Genomic DNA, 18,973 nt, shown 5'->3' on the forward strand with positions numbered 1-18,973 from the left:
AAGCCTCAAGTAATCCAAAGTGAACATTGTTGTCAACTGTCTTGTCTTCCTATTCTCCTGTTTGTTGCTCAGAATTGCCTAATTTTGCCAAAAAAAGCCCGGACCAGACCCATTGCTGTGCAGCTGTATTAACACAATGGACCTAAAATCACAAAAAAAACATGAAATCTGTGTAGAAAAAGTTAGATTTTTTTACTGTGAAAACCACAAATATGTTTAACAAACCATTATTATTATTTTCTTTACTTATAATGCAAATATAAATTGTTGTTTATCTAAATTTGTGCATACATTTAAAAAATTTACAAAGTTATATGTAACTATTTACATTTAAATGCAGGCAATGCTCAGGTCTGCCTGAGCTCCTTCCAGCTGAATAAATAGCTAGACTGCCTGCTCCACATTCAGCTTCTCCTCATTATTCTGATTCATTAAACAAAAAAACGACTCCACTACTCACTAAACACACTACACCAAACACTACATAACACACTAACTACACACTCCAAACACGCTAAATGTCACAAATCTCTCAACTCTCACACACAGCCCGACCGTCGTTGCATGTCAATCATCTGCCTAGGTCCCTCCCACAACTTCCTGTTCCTCAACAACCAAACTTGCTGCTTGGACACTTTCGTGACAAAAGCCCGTTTTTACCTTTTCTTCCTGCACCAGACACAAAGCAAACGTGACAGCGATGTTCATGAAAAAGTGTGGCGGACATTATTTACCCTAGGTCCGGTTTTGGACGTGCCGATGCTTCTGGTCCGTCGCCTCGGGAGGAGGGCCGTGTAGCTAGCGGCTAGCAGCTAGCTGCTAGCTACACACGAACATCCACAGATTCCGATTCCACTTTGTTGTCCGCGCGTCTCCGGATCTCCTCAGACCCGAACAGACTCGGTCCGGACTCGTTTAATCTCATTAATCCACAACAGTCAGTTTAGATGCACAGAACAGAACAGAACGGGACCGAACTACCGGCAAAATCCTGGTCCAGCTCGCGCCGCTGCAGATATAAATCTGCTTGTTTCTTAAGGTGGGGGGTCGTGGTAGGCTCTTCAGTGATTGGCTCTGGTGCGCGCGTGGCCACGGTGTGCAGTGATTGGCTCTGGTGCGCACATGACTGTAGTGGCTCCGGTGGACAATGCTCGTGAAATTTGTAAAGCATTTATGAAATAATTTATTAAAGGTATCATTGCATTCCAAACAAATGCGAAATAGCACACCCTTGAACCACGCAGCAGCCATGTTGAAACAGTCAGGTCAGTCTGATCCTGATCCGCAGAGATATTTGAGGAACACACACATACACACACAGACAGACAGACAGAGATTCCTTGTATTTATAGATAGATGCATCTCTTAACTGTCCGTATTTCAGACAGTGCAGGAAGGGGTTAAATGTCATTTCCTGTGTCAAACTGACTACTGTGACTATGACTGTATATTGGCCTATGTGTTCAGGGCTGGACTCTTATCAAACATGTGAAGTTTGGTCCAGATAGGAATGAGGAAGTAGTTGCTTTATGACTTGGTGGCCTGCTCCTGCTGATATTAAATAATGTACACTGAAGTCAGAAGAACTCTCTGCAATCTACATAAAAAACAAATTGGACTACAGGTGAAAAATCCCTCAAACGAATTTGTGGTCAGTTGTGTTTTGATTATTGATTGGCGGCGACGCTGTTGGAGGGTGTGCTCACCTTTTAGTTGCATGTCATCTTGTAGTGTATGATATGGAAGAAAAAAACTATAAATGTCATGTAAATAGCAGGGTTGCCAACTCTCCCAATTCACACGGGAGACTCCCGATTTTTAACCCTATCTCTCGTGATGCTCCCGGTCAGTAATTTCTCCCGTTAATCTTCTTATTTTACAGTGAAGGAAACAAGTAATATTGTGGGGGATATTTGTCGCAGTATCTGGCAACCCTGTCCTGCCTGCGCTTATGAGGCAAACCATTGACGTGACTCAGTCACTCTCTGGAGGCAGTGATACACCGAGTAGCATTGACACTGCTGGAAAATAAGAAGAAGAAGAAGTCACATGCTGGTAGTTTCTGTCTTCCCGCTCAGTTCAGTGTTTGGACAGAGATGTCAGAGAAAGAGTGACACCTGACACTCCTCCAAAGAAAAGAAAAACTGAAAAAGATAAAAAGAAATATGCGTCCAGATTTAACATAGCGTGGACCGAGACCTTCCCCTGGGTTAGAGCCAGCCGGTGTAGTACCCACCATGCGCTTTGTAAGGCTTGCCATGTTGATTTTAGTGTGATTTTGAGGAGGGAAGGATGTATCCATTTTTAATTTGATGTGCAATGAATTCTGCATAAAAAATGCATTGAAGTGTAACCGCCTTATTATTTAGCCTTCTGGTACTCATTTCAACAATTAAAACTGCTCATTTTTTCATTGTCCTCAATGGTAAACAGAATCAATTATTGAATATCAAAGAAACAACATTTTCAGAACAAGGTTTCTTCATCATGTTTAAAATACAAGGCAAGAAATGATGACAATTTATACGCACACCTGGCGAAGGAACCTTATTCCTTGGGCCAATACACCAATCTCCCTATTTGTCACAACCCAATGTGCATGTAGGAGCCGGGGCTTGGATTTTTAATATTCCAGGGGGCGCTATAGAGGCCCCTGGTAACACCTTTTGTCAGCTATTGTCTGGAGGACATTGGCAATTATTGTACCAAGTGTTGTGTTAATCCGACCTACCAATGTGGAGATATAAAACAGTTCAATTTAAAGAGTGCCACCGTGTGGTAATTGGCCAAAATTTTGCACAGAGCCTTAGGAGCTCATGGGGTAGTAACCTGAGTTTCATGTCATTTGGACACAGAAATGTGGAGATATGCAGCACTTCCTTTTTTGAACGAAATCTGCAAGAAGTAGTTAGTTAATACCTTGAGTATTGTTTGAAATATCAAAATTATTTTAATTACTAATTTTTAGGGCTGTCAAAGTTGCGCAGGCTTTGACTCGTTAACGCAACATCCTCTTAACGCCGTTAATTTTTTAAACTCGCGATTAATGCTCGGTATTAAAAAAAAAGAAACGCACATTGTTTGATTTACAGCCGTCGGTGGCACCTGTAGCCTTGAGCCAGAGGGTGTCAGGAGAATAAGAAAGGTAATCAGAAGAAGCAGGGTTGGCGTTCGGTAAAAACAAGGTGGACTGAAAAGTGAAAGTGAAAGGAAATGGAGAAAGGACTTATGAACGGTAAATTCACTTTCAAAACACTGCCAGATGGTTCGGTCAATAGGACAAAAGTTATCTGCACGTCCTGCCGACATGAAATGAGTTACCATTGAAGTATGTCGAGTTTCAGATATCATTTGTAAGTCAAACACATGGCAGATGCAGAGAGCCCACCGCGCCCCTCGCCAAAAGCAGACATCACCATATTTTGATCCCATTTAGGGTGAGGGGATATTTTTTGAGCCTTTTATTTTCCTGCATGACTTGAAGTGTTGAATAAATATTTTCATAAAGCAAGCATATTTGCCCTTTCTTTTTTGTTTAAATGTTTTATTAGGGACACATTACATAGCACAGTACAGAAATACAGGTATTGCCCTATTGTTTTTTCTTTTAACATAATAGAAACACTGAACATTGTCTCCGCATCTAAAACAAACAAACAGACAAAAAACAAAAAACAAAAACAAAAAAACAAAACAAAAAAACATGGCGAATATTTTCCAAGAAATAAAACAATACAATAGACTATCATGTGGACACAGTCCGGTTGTAGATAAAAGATTAAAGTACACTCTGCTGAAGAAAAGGAAAGAATAAATAAAATGACACACACACAATAGTGGAGAAATAGAAAAATAATAATAATAAAAATTAATAAATCAATGAAAAAGGGGTAAGGGGGAGTTAGTCTGAAGGAAAAGTTGGCATTGAATTAAAATATTTTATAAAGGAATTCCATTTCCAGAAAAATTTATTGGAACAGCCTTTCACTGTACAACGCATCTTCTCCACTTTGAGAAAGAACATAACATCCTTGAGCCAGAGAGATATAGAAGGGGGTTTAGGAGACTTCCAGAGGAGTAAAATGCGTCGTCTTGCCAAAAGAGAGGTGAAGGATAGAACTTCTGATTGTAAGGGGTTAATACCAAGTTGTACCGGTGAGACCCCAAATATAGCAATAAAGGGGTCTGTCTTAATTTGGGTGCCTAGAGCCTTCGTCAAAATCGTAAAAAAATCAGCCCAGAATTTGTGTAACGTGGGACAGAAAAAAAACATATGACTTAAATTACAGGCAAAGGCATGGCATCTATCACACTGGTCTAGAACATTAGAGTATATTTCAGACAGTCTGGATTTGCTGAAATGGATTCTGTACAATACTTTGAACTGTATAAGCTGAAGCCTGGCACAAGGAGTACTTGAGCGTATACAGTGTACAGCCTTATTCCAAAATTGATCTGTCAGATGTGTACTAAGCTCACACTCCCAAGCGTTTTTGGTTTTGACAACTGAATGAGTGTCAAGAGCCATGAGCATGTTGTAAATTTTGGATATTCGCGATTTCTGGAGGGGTTTCAATGTCAGGAGGTCGTCCCATGGTTGATTAACAGGTAAGGAGGGGTAACAAGGAAAAAGAGAAGAAGCACAATGTCTAATCTGAAAATAGAGAAACAAATGTGATGTAGGTAAGTTGAAATCTGAGGAAAGGTGTAAAAAAGTAGCAAAAGTGCCATCTTTAAAGAGGTCTCTGAAAACCTTAATGCCTCGACTTTGCCATAACTTGTAGGAAGTATTCATAAGAGATGGGGGGAATAGATGATTATCCATTAAAGGCATCAGAGTGGATGCAGACAAAAACTTAAAATGGCGCCTGAATTGGATCCAAATCTTTAGGGTAGAGAGTACCAAAGGATTCTTTGTGAAACTGGAAGGACTGATAGGCAATGAAGAAGTGAGTAAGGCAGCAAGTGAAGAGGATACACAGGACTGAGTCTCAAGCTTACACCATAAGAGCTGTGGAGATTGAAGCCAATAAGTCAATTTGTGTATGTGTGCTGACCAATAATATAAAAGAAGGTTTGGTAAGGCAAGACCACCTTCAAAAGTACATTTTTGCAATAGGGACTTCTTCACTCTGGGGGTTTTACCGCCCCACAAGAAGGAAGTAATTGTCTGATCTAAAGATTTAAAAAAATTTACGGGCAAAAATAAAGGAATGCATTGAAACAAAAAAAGGAATCTGGGCAAGACATTCATTTTCACCACGTTAATTCTACCTATCAGCGTCAAAGGGAGAGAGTTCCACCTCTTGAAATCTTCTCCAACCTGGGCAAGCTGTGGAGAAAAGTTTGCAGAGTAGAGAGAGGGTAAGGTGCGGGTCACATTGATCCCCAAATATTTAAACCCTGAGCGGCTGAGCTTGAAAGGAATATCAGACTGTTTGAGTGTTAGAGCGAGGGAATTTATAGTAAAGCATTCACTTTTAAGGAGATTAACTTTATAGCCAGAGAAAGAGCCAAATCTCTCTAACAAAGATAAAATTGGTGGAATAGTAGTCAGTGGGTCAGATATATATAAAAGAAGGTCATCCGCATACAGGGACAATTTTAATTCCATGCCAGAGTGAGAAATACCGCGAAATAGAGGAAGAGATTTTAGTGCAATTGAGAGGGGCTCTATGGCCAGGGCGAAAAGTAGAGGAGAGAGGGGACAGCCCTGTCTGGTGCCACGTGACAGCGTGAAATACTCAAATCGAGAATTATTTGTGTGAACGCTGGCCTGAGGGGAAGTATATAAAAGTCGAATCCAAGAAATAAACTTGCATCCCAAACCAAACCGTTGTAGAACCTCAAAAAGATATTGCCATTCTACCCGATCGAAGGCTTTCTCTGCATCGATCGAAATAACTACTTCTGGGATTAAGGAAGAGTGTCCAGAGAAAATTACATTCAAAAGGGTTCTAACATTAAAGAACAACTGACGGCCCCAATGAAGCCGTTCTGTTCCTCTGATATAATTATAGGAAGAACCTTTTCAAGACGAGTTGCTAATATCTTAGCCAAAATCTTAACGTCAACATTAAGGAGTGACAGAGGCCTATAAGAGGTACAAGATGTAGGATCTTTACCCTTCTTTAAGAGAAGGGATATGGAGGCCTGGGTTAAAGTTGGGGGTAATGAACCACGCTCTAGGGATTCATTGTAAATAAAGCGGAGAAGAGGAGCAAATTTATTAATACATTTCTTAAAAAACTCGACAGTGAATCTGTCTGGACCGGGTGCTTTGTTGTTTTGCATGGCTTTGATAGAAAACTTAATTTCCTCCAGAGTTAAAGGTGCATCAAGCCCATCAGCAGTAGGGGGATCAACTTTGGGAATGCCAAGGTTATGAAGAAAGGAAGTCATTTCTGCCATGTCTGATGATGATTCCGAATTATAAAGGGAGGAATAGAAATTTTTAAAAATATCATTGATAGATGTGGGGTCGGAGACAAGGTTGTCAGAGGAATCTTTAATTTGTGTAATTAATTGAGAGGTAGTTTGACGTTTCAATTGATGAGTTAGGAGCCTGCTCGGTTTATCGCCATGCTCGTAGCAAGTAGCACGAGAACGTACTAGAAGTCGCTCTGCGTCAGCTGTTGTAAGGAGGTCCAATTCAACCTGTAGGTCATGACGCTGTTTCACTAAAGTCTGGGATGGATTAGTAGCATTTTGTCTGTCAATATCCATAATTTTAGAGAGGAGTTCATCTACCCTGGCTTTACGGGTTTTGTTGTGATGAGCAGAATAAGAAATAATCTGACCACGCAGGTAAGCTTTAAGCGATTCCCATAGTAGTGAGTAAGACACAGACTCGTTTTTATTAATAGTTATAAACTCATCAATTGAGGACTCAATAAAGACATTGAATGCATCATCAGACAGTAACAGAGTATTGAACCTCCAGGGTGAGGAATAATAAGGTTGACTTGAGAGTCTAATATTAAGGGTAAGAGGAGCATGATCAGAGATACTAATTGAATGATATTCGGAGGATGTCACTTTGGGGACCAGGGAACCATCGATAAAGAAATAATCAATGCGAGAATAAGATTGGTGCACATGAGAATAGAAAGAATATACCCTAGTTTGCGGATTATAAAATCTCCAAGGGTACACAAATACATTCTGAAACATAAAATCTGAAATCGATTTAGACATGGCAGACTGGGTGAGAGAGCGGGGATTAGAACGGTCCAAAGTTGGGTTCATTACAAAGTTCAAGTCCCCAGCAAGAATCAGGAAATGGGTGTCCAAGAAAGGAAGAGTGCCGAATAGTCCATTTATAAAATCTGGGTTGTCAAAATTTGGAGCATAAATGTTTAGTAATAAAACGGGATTATGACATAAATGGCCTGCTACAATCAAATATCTGCCGTTTCTATCAGCTATAATTTTAGTGGCGGTAAAATTAACTCACCCCTCTAGCTTTGGAGTCAAAAGTTGAATGAAAAATATCATTGATCCATGGGCTTTTAAGTCTAACCTGATCTCTGTCACGCAAATGTGTCTCCTGTAGGAATATTACGTCAGCATTTAAGCGTTTCAAATGGGAGAGAACTTTTGACCGTTTAATGGGACTGTTCAAGCCTTTGACATTCCAACTTAAAAATCTGATAGAAGGTCCAGTAGCTGGGGTTGCGCGTGCAGTGTCAGTCATCTAGGCTCATGATTGTTTTTTTAGGAATGGAGAGAGGTGGATGAGAAAAACGATAAAGAAAATCCCCCCAACAAGAAAAGGAAGAGGGAGGGAGAACAAAAAAATATATAAATAAATAAGAAGCAAAAAAGAAAAGCACATCTCTCTATAAAAGCGAGAAATCTCTGTCTGTCTGTCTGTGTGTGTGTGTGTGTGTGTGTGTGTGTGTGTGTGTGTGTGTTCCTCAAAAATCTCTGCGGATCAGGATCAGACTGACCTGAGACTTTCAACATGGCTGCTGCGTGGTTCGGTGGTGTGCAATAAGCATTTGCTTGGACTGCAATGATAGCGTGAATAAATTATTTCATAAATGCTTTATAAATTCTGCAAGCATTGTCCACCGGAGCCACCACAGTCACGTGGGCACCAGAGCCAACCATTGCACTCCGTGGCCACGTGCGCACCAGAGCCAATCACTGCAGAGCTCAAGCCCACGACATACCTTAAAAAAACAAGCAGATTTATACCTACAGCGGCGTGAGCTGGACCGGGATTTTGCCGGCGGTTCGGTTCCGTTCTGTGCATCTAAACTGACTGTTGTGGATTAATGAGATTAAACAAGTCCAAGTCTGTTCGGGTCTGAGGAGATCCGGAGACGCGCGGACAACAAAGTGGGATCGGAATCTGTGGATGTTTGTGTGTAGCTAGCGCTAGCTACACGGCCCGCCGCCCGAGTCGACGGAGCGGACGCACTGGCACGTCCAAAACCGGATTTAGGGTAAATAATGTCCAACACGCCTTTTCGCGAACATTGCCGTTACGTTTGCTTTGTGTCTGGTGCAGGAAGAAACAGTAAAAATGTGCTTTTGTCACAAGCGGATTTATACCTGCAGCGGCGCGAGCTGGACCGGGATTTTGCCGGCGGTTCGGTCCCATTCTGTTCTGTTCTGTTCATCTAAACTGACTGTTGTGGATTATAATGAGATTAAACAAGTCCAGACTGAGTCTGTTCGGGTCTGAGGAGATCCGGAGACACGCGGTCAACAAAGTGGGATCGGAATCTGTGGATGTTTGTGTGTAGCTAGCTGCTAGCCGCTAGCCGACCCACACGGCCTAACGTTACCTACCGAGTTGACGGAGCGGGCACACCGGCACGTCCAAAACCGGATTTAGGGTAAATAATGTGAATGTAGATTCACCACATCGTGGGTGACAGGCCCGCGGGTGTGACTGTATGGTGTTTCCTCACTTATTAACTTTGGGCGGCATTGTAATGATGTAAAACCGAAAAATCTATAAAATAGAAATTATTCAGAGACTAGTAGGTCGTAGGAAAAGAATGAAAAGTGCCTAAAAACGCATACAAAAATAGACTCTGCAGGAGCTCCACGTTGAGCAACCTACGCCATGTTCCGCTAAGCCGGAAGTCATATTTGCCCTTTCTTATGTTGTTAAAAGTATAAAGAACATGAAAAAAATACATTAAGGTACATTAGAACAGAAAGAAATGAGCCAAGCAGTTAACTACGGACAAAATGCGATTAATCGCGATTAAAAAAATTAATCGTTTGACAGCCCTACTAACAGATGCTGTGTGAAAAGTAGGTTTGCGACATTTCACAAATTTGCGGGGAAAAAAAACGGTGGGTGGAAATGGGGGTGGCCTATATCACTAGACTCAACACAATTCAGGGAACGCGTGGATATAAGGTTTTTACAGTGCGATAAAGTATAATGGAGTTATAAGGCAAAACGCATTTTCTCGATTATAGCACCACCTAGTGGTGGAAATTCACAATGACAACAGATTATAACATTTTTTGGCAGGTGTGACCTATATTCCAAGTTTGGTGAGTTTTGGGGTATGTTCAGGCAGTGAAAAAAAGCGATCATTTGGGCCAAAAAAGCTTGGGCCCTAATAAATAAATACAGGCCTGTTGCTAGTCAGGGCTGTGTAAAAAACCTTAGGAGAGGTTTGAATCCTTGATAAAGGATGAGGGCTTGAAAATTGTTTCTATTTTTTCTTTTTTACTTTATCGACGGTGATATGTTGTGGTTTCTTTCTTGTGACAAATGTACTAATTGTAAATCACTTTGGACAAAAGCAACTGCTAAAGGCCTTAAATGTAATGTAGATCTAATGTAATGGAATTACATGTACTATCACAACTCATGTAGTGAGTATTTCCACATAATTAATCGTATGAGTCAAACAGCAGACTCGTGTTTTTTTGTCACTATTTTCTGTCAAAAAGGAAAACAGACTCAAACAATATATTCACTGATTAAATAGATTTGATGAATTTAACAATAGAGTCCAGGCTTCCACTTCGTTGTTTTTTTTTCTTGCACTCAATATTAAGCTACTGTAAATGAAACTCAGTATTTCCTGTAGAGTTTTAGAAGACTATTCAGAAAGAGAGGAAGTAAGTCCAGTAAGTTGCTCAGGGTTGTTTGATGTGAAACACCTCTTCAGGACGTTTTAAGTTAATTGACAGCAGCTTAAAAGACAGCAAAGTGAAAGCAACTTGAAATGATTAGTGTTTTGAAAGAGTAACGCTTCATGGCTGTGGTGTTGTGTTGATGGAATTATTGCTTTGGATGTAAACTGAAAACTGTATTTACTAAGACAAGAGGTTAATGTGAAGGGAATGTTTAGCTTGCTATAACATTATAAACTTTGCAGTAATTCCTTTGTTGGTTTGAGTCATGTTTTCACTGTCCTAACTGTCTGTATGTGTTTGTGTTTCTGCAGGCAGGTCATACGGCTCTGGACCAGGCCAGAGAGCACAACAACCCAGATGTAGCTCTTCTACTGACCAAAGCTCCCCAGGTAAAACCAGTAACTACCAGTCTCACTAGTACAGGCAGCTGTGAAATACGTTTTTTGTTATGTTTTTTGTGCTCATACTCTGTGAGATGGCAGCGTATTGCTATTACTTCTTGCAAGACAGCTTTATATAACATAAGACATTTCTGGCATGTATAGTATTCCTTTCATTCTGACTGTTTTTTTTTTCATTATGTAAAGGAACATCTTATATTTTCACTGACTAGCATTTTAATTCCTTGTTTTTGCAAACTGATTAGAGGTTATAAGGTTTCTCTTGATTGATATTTGGTCCTTGGGGTGAAATGTAGAAAATGACTAAATAGTCTTTATTGTATTTCCTTAAATATGTAGCTGTTTTTAATAAATAAAGTTTGTTATTTAATGAGTATACATGATTATTTCACTTGTGATTACAGTCATTTGTCTCCTCTTGTGTGTGTCCAGGTTCAGAGTTTTGTGCGTGGCAGGAGTGTGAGGAAGCGGAGAGACAAGCTGAAGGCGGAGGGCAGAGCTCAGTCAGTGCCCAGAGATGAGATGCTACCCTGTAAGGTAAAAACTGGATAATTGTGTCAAAGCTACTTTATTATTATGTTGGCAGTTCACAGGGAAAGACAGGGAAAACAGAAAGATATAAGAGCGGGGAAAAAAACTTTAAACGTTGGCATGAGGTGAGGACATATGTGAGATGCCTGTGAGTCTAAAGAAAAGTAGTATGGAGGAAAGAAGAACAGAGAGGGTTGAGGAGAGAGTGCTTAAAGGTCCCGTATTATGCTCAGGCTCATTCTTTTATTGTGGGTGTCTACTAGAAAATGTTTATATGCTTTATTGTTGTTTCACATTATTAGGGCCCGAGCAGGGAACCTGCGAAAAATTGTATAATCTATTATCGTCCTGAATTTCCACCACTAGGTGGCGCTGTTATTAAGGAAAGTGCGTTTTGGCTAATAACTCCCATATACTTTGTTGCTCATTCAAAAACCTTATATCCACGCGTTCAGTGAATTGTGCTGAATCTCACGCCTATTTCCGCCTTCCGTTTTATTTTCCGCTACGTCGCAAAATGACGAAAACCTACTTTTTCAAACTCCTCCCAGGCGATTTCATCGATTTGCACCAAACTTGGCACAAAGCATCTGTGGACCCTCCTGACAAAAAGTTATCAAAGGATTCTAATTAGGACAAATAATTTTAAAGTTATTAAATAACAACTTCCTGCAGATTTGGTTCAGAACAGGAAGTGTTGCATATCTCCACATTGGTGTGGTCTAATGACATGAAACTCAGGTTACTACTTACCCATGAGCCCCTGAGGCCCTGTGCAAAATTTTATGCGATGACCACAAGGTGGCACTCTTTAAATTCAAGTATTTTATATCTCCACATTGGTTCATCGGATTAACACGAAACTTAGTATAATTATTGTCAGTGCCTTCCTGAGGAGAGCTGATGAAGGGTTTACCGATTTGACATTAGATGGCACTGTGCCCACACTATAATACTTATGTAAATGAAATTCATAGGGGTGGTCTAGAATGGCCCCTGTAACTCACACACCAAAAATGACCAGCAGGTGGCGCTATTTTTACACTATTTTACACGTGAAAGCGTTTTTGGCCCATAACTCCCACATAATGTGTCACACATTGTTAAACCTCATATCTACATGTTCCCTCAATTCAGCTGGATTGTGTTGTATAGGCCACGCCCACTTTTGCGAGAACTTTCCATTCGCAAAATCACGACAAATGAAAAACCTACTTTTTCGAACTCCTCCTAGACGATTTGACCAATTTACACCAAACTTTGAATGTAGCATCTGTGGACCCTCCTGACTAAAGGTTATCAAAAGAATTTTGAACATTCAAAAGATGTTGATTAGGACAAAAAATTTTAAAGTTAATAAATAACAACTTCCTGCAGATTTGGTTCAAAACAGGATGTGTTGGATATTTCCACTGTGGTCAGGTCTAATGACATGAAACTCAGGATACTACTTCCCCATGAGCTCCTGAGGCCCTGTGCAAAATTTTAGGCGATGACCACAAGGTGGCACTCTTTAAATTGATGTATTATTTATCTCCACAACTGTTCATCAGATTAAGACGAAACTTTGTACATTTATTGTCAGTGCCGTCCTGAGGACAGCTGATAAAGGGTTTAACGATCCGCCACTAGGGGGCGCTCTGGTGCCAGTTTAATTTTATATTTGGCCCTGTGCCCACACCATAACACTTATGGAAATGAAATTCATAGAGGTGCTATAGAATGGCTCCTGTGACTCACACACCAAAAATGACCAGCAGGTGGCGCTATTTTCAACGCAAAAGCCTTTTTCGTTCATTACTCCCACTTAATGCCTTATTAATCCTCATACCTATGTGTTCCCTAAATTCAGCTGAATTGCTTCGTGTAGGCCACGCCACCTTTTGCAGTAACTTTCCATTCGCAAAATTGCAAACAATGAAAAACCTACTTTTTGGAACTCCTCCTAGACAATTTGACCAATTTGCACCAAACTTTGCATGTAGCATCTGTAGACCCTCCTGACAAAAAGTTATCAAAAGAATTTTGATAGTCCATAAAATGCCCGAAATATAAAATGACAAATTCCTGCATATTGTGTTGAGGTCAACGATCGACTTAGTGGTCGTGTCATCTGACCTCCGGCCGTATGTCTTGGACACTCGGGTGAAGAGAGGGGCTGAGCTGTCAACTGATCACCACCTGGTGGTGAGTTGGATCCGCCGGCGGGGGAGGAAGCTGGACAGACCTGGCAGACCCAAACGTATTGTGAGGGTCTGCTGGGAACGTCTGGCGGAACCCTCTGCCAGGGAGATCTTTAACTCCCACCTCCGGGAGAGCTTTGACCAGATCCCGAGGGAGGCTGGGGACATTGAGTCCGAATGGACCATGTTCTCCACTTCCATTGTTGACGCGGCTGTCCGGAGCTGTGGCCGTAAGGTCGCGGCGGCAATCCCTGAACCCGATGGTGGACCCCGGAAGTAAGGGTTGCTGTCAAGCTGAAGAAGGAGTCCTACCGAGCCTGGCTGGCCTGGGGGACTCCTGAGGCAGCTGATGGGTACTGGCAGGCCAAGCGTGCGGCAGCACGGGCAGTCGCGGAAGCAAAAAGTCGGGTCTGGGAAGAGTTCGGGGAGGCCATGGAGGAGGACTACCGGTCGGCCTCGAAGAAATTCTGGCACACCATCCGGCGCATCAGGAGGGGGGAGCAGACCTCCACCAACACTGTTTACAGTGGAGGTGGGGAGCTGTTGACCTCAACTGGGGACATCGTCGGGTGTTGGAAGGAATACTTCGAGGCAGTGGCGAACCGTGGCCCTGGACCCTGGGCCTTCACTAGGACCATCGGGCCACACTTGGCAATAAACAATCAAACAAAGCAATAAAAATAATAGCCAGAGCCCTACATGTGACATGCAAGGTCAGCATATCCTCCAAAGACCGGGAAGAAAAGCATTTTTTTGTACATAATTTAATTAATTGTTGTAATAAACATATCACCAATGATGATTTTCTCAAAAATGATATTGATTTGTTGTTTATAACCCGTCCCTTGTAGTGGACATCAGGGTCATTATTTTCCACAAAAAGAACATGTTGGGTTTAAATCTGTTAAGAAATGAGACACCGACACGGAGATTGTCTTTCTAGGCAAAGGGGAAGAGCAGAAGTCAGCACACAAAGTCTGGGCTCCTGAGTTCCAATGAGCTGCATCTTTTATTCACCTACAATAGGGCGTAAGCGTATATGATTGGCTCTTTGAAAGTACATATGAGTCATACAGTTGTTATGCATGATGGAGAAGTACACGTACACACTTTCGGACCTACGGCCTTCAGCATCTATCCTTCACACAAACATTCTTATGATGTCCACCAAATGTTATTCACACAAGATGCCATTCGAGGCCTTGTGGTCCCTCCGGAGGGTGAGTGTGTTTCTTCGCAGTACTTTTCCAGGAGCTCGGTACACTTCCACAAACATATAAAGGAAGACAAGCAGGTTATATCAATGCAATGCAAGAAACTGATAATATAAGCATAATTTTTCCAACATTTCCCTCCTGTTTATCAGTTTTATTGCTCGTACTTTTAATTCGTCAGGTTATTATCTCTTGTCGCCATTTTCGATAATACCTTCATTGGAAAAAGCCGAGGCGTAAAACATTTTTACACTCGGGAATCAGCATAAGGTTGAGGATTAACAAACTCATACCTTTGGGATAATAATTGCATTTGCACAAAACTTTGTTGAACCATTTTCTCAAACATCGATCATGTACAGGGTATCACACAAGAGATAAAACAGAGGAACAACAGCATGACTATGAACACGGGTACCAATGCCTTTAGGTGAACCTGCCACCAGGTGCCGTTAAAGAATCCAGTCATCCAGTTCGGGAGTGGATCAGCACCGGGGGTTTGCTCCAGCACATAGCTTTGGAGATCGGTCAGGTTTTGCAGAGCTTGGTAGATATCTCCTCCGTTTGTCATGCCATTAGGGATGTAGGTACAGCAGGTTTGTCCAATAACTGCACACACTCCTCCTTGTGATCCTGTTAGCAAGTCCAGAACAATCCGATTCTGTATCACCTTGCTCTGTCATCCTAATAGGACAGGGATCAGTTGTTTTCTTCACTGGGGTTTGAGACGGCCCTGCCGCTATATAGCAGAGCCCCCTTTGTAGCCCAGACTTCCCCACTGTCCAGTTGAGACAGAGGTAGGCTGCAGTTTGCAGTGGCTGAGGTGGATCCAAGTTGTCCTTTCTGCAATCTTTACTGCTGTTGGTGTTGTTAGCAGGACCTGGTACGGACCCTCCCACCGTGGGCTGGACCAACATTTTCTTTTGATGATTTTGACGAATATGTAGTTCCCTGGCCTCACTTTCTGGCTGTCCTGTGGAGGGGGAAGAGAATCAGAGGGCAGTAAATTTGTTTTGGAAACATCTTTTTGGTCCAACAGTTTTCTCATGTGCTCTGCCAATGTTGTCTCTTCTTCAGATACCTCAAGGTCTTTTGAGAAAGCAGGGAGTCTAAATGCCCTACCATGAACTATCTCAAATGCGGTTAACCCTTTATCGGTCGGAGTGATTCTCATGTATAATTTCACTAGATCTAAACAGTCAGGCCATGGTCTCTTTGTTTCTTCCATGCATTTCTTTAACCGAGATTTGACAGTCCCATTTGTTCTTTCTACCAGACCTGCACTTTGAGGGTGGTAGGCACAATGATTTTTTAGATTTATTTGTAAGTGTTTTGCAACTTGACTTACAACTTGGTTTACAAAATGTGCACCATTATCACTGTACAATACTTCGGGGATCCCATACTGTGGCACAATTGTTTTGCACAATGCTTTTGCTACTGTCAGTGAGTCTGCAGCTTTTGAAGGTATTATTTCAACCCATTTTGAATATGCATCAACTAGTACTAAACAGTATTTGTATGGCCCGCTTCTGTTTAGTTCTATGAAATCCATGTGCATAGTCTGGAAAAGGTTCAGTTGGTTCTGGGAATTTCCCTCGTTTTGGTCTTACATTGCCCTGTGGGTTGTGTTTTATGCAAATTACACATGATCTGCAAAAGTTTTTTGAGTAGGAATTCTGTCATCCCTCCTGTTGAGACATGGCAAGGCCCATGACTCAAAATGGCGGCAGCTTTGTACAAGTTTTTAGGGAGAATAGGTTTGTTAGCCTGTGTATACAGTCCTGTTTTGTCTGTTTCAGCGCCTTGTTTGACCCAATACTGTTCTTCATTATCAGGAGCAGAGGTCTGCATATCACGGAGGACATCGAGGGTGATAAGAGGGTGTATTGCCTCTAATGAGTATGTGTCAGAATTGCCAAAACATCCCAAGGACAGGCTTCCCTGTTGAGGTTATCATCCCCCTTCGTTTCCACTGTGTGACAATCTGGGCTGTCATTGAGGAAAGCATCACAGTCTTCGTCATCATAGAAAAATGTGTTCGCTCCTTTTCCTCCTTTCCCTTTCTTATTCCTGGAGTCTAAGTGTTTGGTTGCATGGCAGACCCACTGCATAGTGGTAGGAATGTCCGCGGTGTCAAATTCAATGAAATGTTTGCGGACCCAGCTTGCAACATCTGGGTGCAAACCATGCATAATGGCGTGTTTGAATTGTTGTTGGTATGCATCAGTTTTATTTTCACTCAATTCTATACCACTATTAGCACGAAACACGGGTTCTAGTCGGGCCCTGAAATCCTCAGGATCCTCGTCTGGTTTCTGTTTTATGGCAGCTATGCGAGAGTAGTTCACGGCGCGCGCAAAAGTGGCCTTCACTCTAGCTGCTATTGCATCGAGAGCGTCTTTATAGTCTCCCGTCAGCACTCCATCGGCTGGATATGCAAACACTGTCCCTGCACCATTTCTCCTTGTGTAATTACCCTTTACCCTCCCCCATTTAATTTTCAATGAAGATTTCATAGCCCCTGCTTCCTGTCCATTCAAGCGGTAGGAGTCTATCAGCTCTCTCATACATTTTATCCATTCCTCTGGATCATCCTCCGGTGGAGGAATGCCGGCTACAGCATTCGCGGCCTCCGCGAGGGTCCAAGGACGAAAAACGTACAGGATTGGAGGCTGATCCCCACCCCCCGCCTGAGGATTGGCAACTTGGATCTGGGGAAACACTTCTTCAGCTATCATATTTGAAGATTTTTTCTCTGGTGGTTTACTTTTTTGATTTCTGACAGTCAGGCTGGGGCTTCCAGCCGGGCTGTTCGTGGGGGTGTATCTGTTGGGTGAGTGGAGGAGGCCTGTTGGTCGCAAAGTGTGACTAGGGCCCCCCCCTATCGCTAATTTTTACAGTTTTAGGAGATGGCACCTTTGGGTACAGAGGCGGACGGTTGGACAAATGGGAGGGCTTAGCTGCAGGTGCCGGTTGCGGCTCTGGAACTGACTCTGGAACTGGCTCTGGAACTGGCTCTGGAATGTTTTGTTCGACAGGCGCATTAGCTAATGGCACGTATGGGGGAGGGGAAGGTTCAGGCGCTTGCCTACAGTTTGTCTCATTGTCTTCTTTGCGCATAAAAAGAATTTGGTTTTTCTCAGCTTCCTTTTTCACTTCTTTTTGCTTCTTAAGGTTATTCTGTCTGGCTTTAGACTGTGTTAACCATCCATGCGCTATGCGGAGCTCGTCAGCACTTTTTTCATGCTTTTTCCCTTGCTTGGTGATGAGACTAGTCTCCAAGCGGGATATTAAATCCTCTATTTCTCTTACTTTTAGGCGGCCTGTAAATCCATACTTCTTTTTCCATTTATCTAGATACTTGACACTTTGAGGATTCCATTGCTTCATATACGTTTTATCACCTGTACTGTCTTCATCTACAGTTTTACGAGAATTCTTCCCACCCATTGTATGCAAATTTTCGTTTCAGTGATCGTTATTTTTAATGCTTTTCCCTAGTCTGCGTTGTGTTTTTTATGCGTTCTCTTCTACTTCAACAGGCCATAGACGTTCGTTAACACCGATAAGGTTTCAGTCTATGCTGCTGCTTCAAAGAGAAATACTACTGATTTTAATTTTGTTTCTATTTTACTTTACCTAGGAATTTGCAATATCCTGTTTCTAAATGTAGGGTGTTTTTACTCACAAGAGAAGGTGATATGATTTTTCCTCAGTTCTCCGGTCCCGTCTCCTTAGTTTCAAAGTCCGGATCCCGTCAATCCAACGTTGTTCAGTTGGAGGGGACGTCTCCTTCAGGCCACCTGTTGTGGTCCTGCCCGTCGACGGGCTTCGGTGTGTCATCCTCATTCTGGCAGAGCTGGGTATGTTGGGATCCGGGTCACGGCACCAAGAAATGTTGGGTTTAAATCTGTTAAGAAATGAGACAAGGACACGGAGATTGTCTTTCTAGGCAAAGGGGAAGAGCAGAAGTCAGCACACAAAGTCTGGGCTCCTGAGTTCCAATGAGCTGCTCTCCCCAAGCATCTTTTATTCACCTACAATAGGGCGTAAGCGTATATGATTGGCTCTTTGACAGTACATATGAGTCATACAGTTGTTATGCATGATGGAGAAGTACACGTACACACTTTCGGACCTACAGCCTTCAGCATCTATCCTTCACACAAACATTCTTATGATGTCCACCAAATGTTATTCACACAAGATGCCATTCGAGGCCTTGTGGTCCCGCCTGAGGGTGAGTGTGTTTCTTCGCAGTACTTTTCCAGGAGCTCGGTACACTTCCACAAACATATAAAGGAAGACAAGCAGGTTATATCAATGCAATGCAAGAAACTGATGATATGAGCATAATTTTTCCAACAAACATTACAAGGCACGATTTGGTAATGATAAAATAATGCATTTTCCTTTTAATTTTCTCATTTTATGAATATTGGAAACAAATAAAAAAACACGTTTTAAAATCTGCTCTACTACCTTGCTCTCTTCCTCCTCATCCACTGACAGCTCAATGTCT

General features: G+C 42.1%; 1 protein-coding gene and 1 long non-coding RNA gene across 4 annotated transcripts in view; one reads left to right on the top strand and one right to left on the bottom strand.

The window, feature by feature from the left end:
* The window catches only part of ankrd6b (ankyrin repeat domain 6b), a 188,744-nt gene that overhangs the window by 127,437 nt on the left and 42,334 nt on the right, over window positions 1–18,973 (top strand). For all 3 annotated transcript variants that reach the window (XM_030404994.1, XM_030404992.1, XM_030404995.1), the window contains 2 exons: window positions 10,431–10,508; window positions 10,953–11,057. In XM_030404994.1, coding sequence (XP_030260854.1) covers window positions 10,431–10,508; window positions 10,953–11,057 — 183 coding nt within the window. The remainder of the gene's footprint in view (window positions 1–10,430; window positions 10,509–10,952; window positions 11,058–18,973) is intronic.
* LOC115573913 (uncharacterized) lies at window positions 14,707–18,391 on the bottom strand. Its single transcript, XR_003982378.1, has 2 exons — window positions 18,140–18,391; window positions 14,707–15,421 (listed from the first exon to the last, which is right to left on the bottom strand). It is a non-coding gene; the product is annotated as an uncharacterized LOC115573913 (long non-coding RNA).

This window comes from Sparus aurata, chromosome 22, assembly GCF_900880675.1.
Source record: "Sparus aurata chromosome 22, fSpaAur1.1, whole genome shotgun sequence".
Lineage (NCBI taxonomy): Eukaryota > Metazoa > Chordata > Actinopteri > Spariformes > Sparidae > Sparus > Sparus aurata.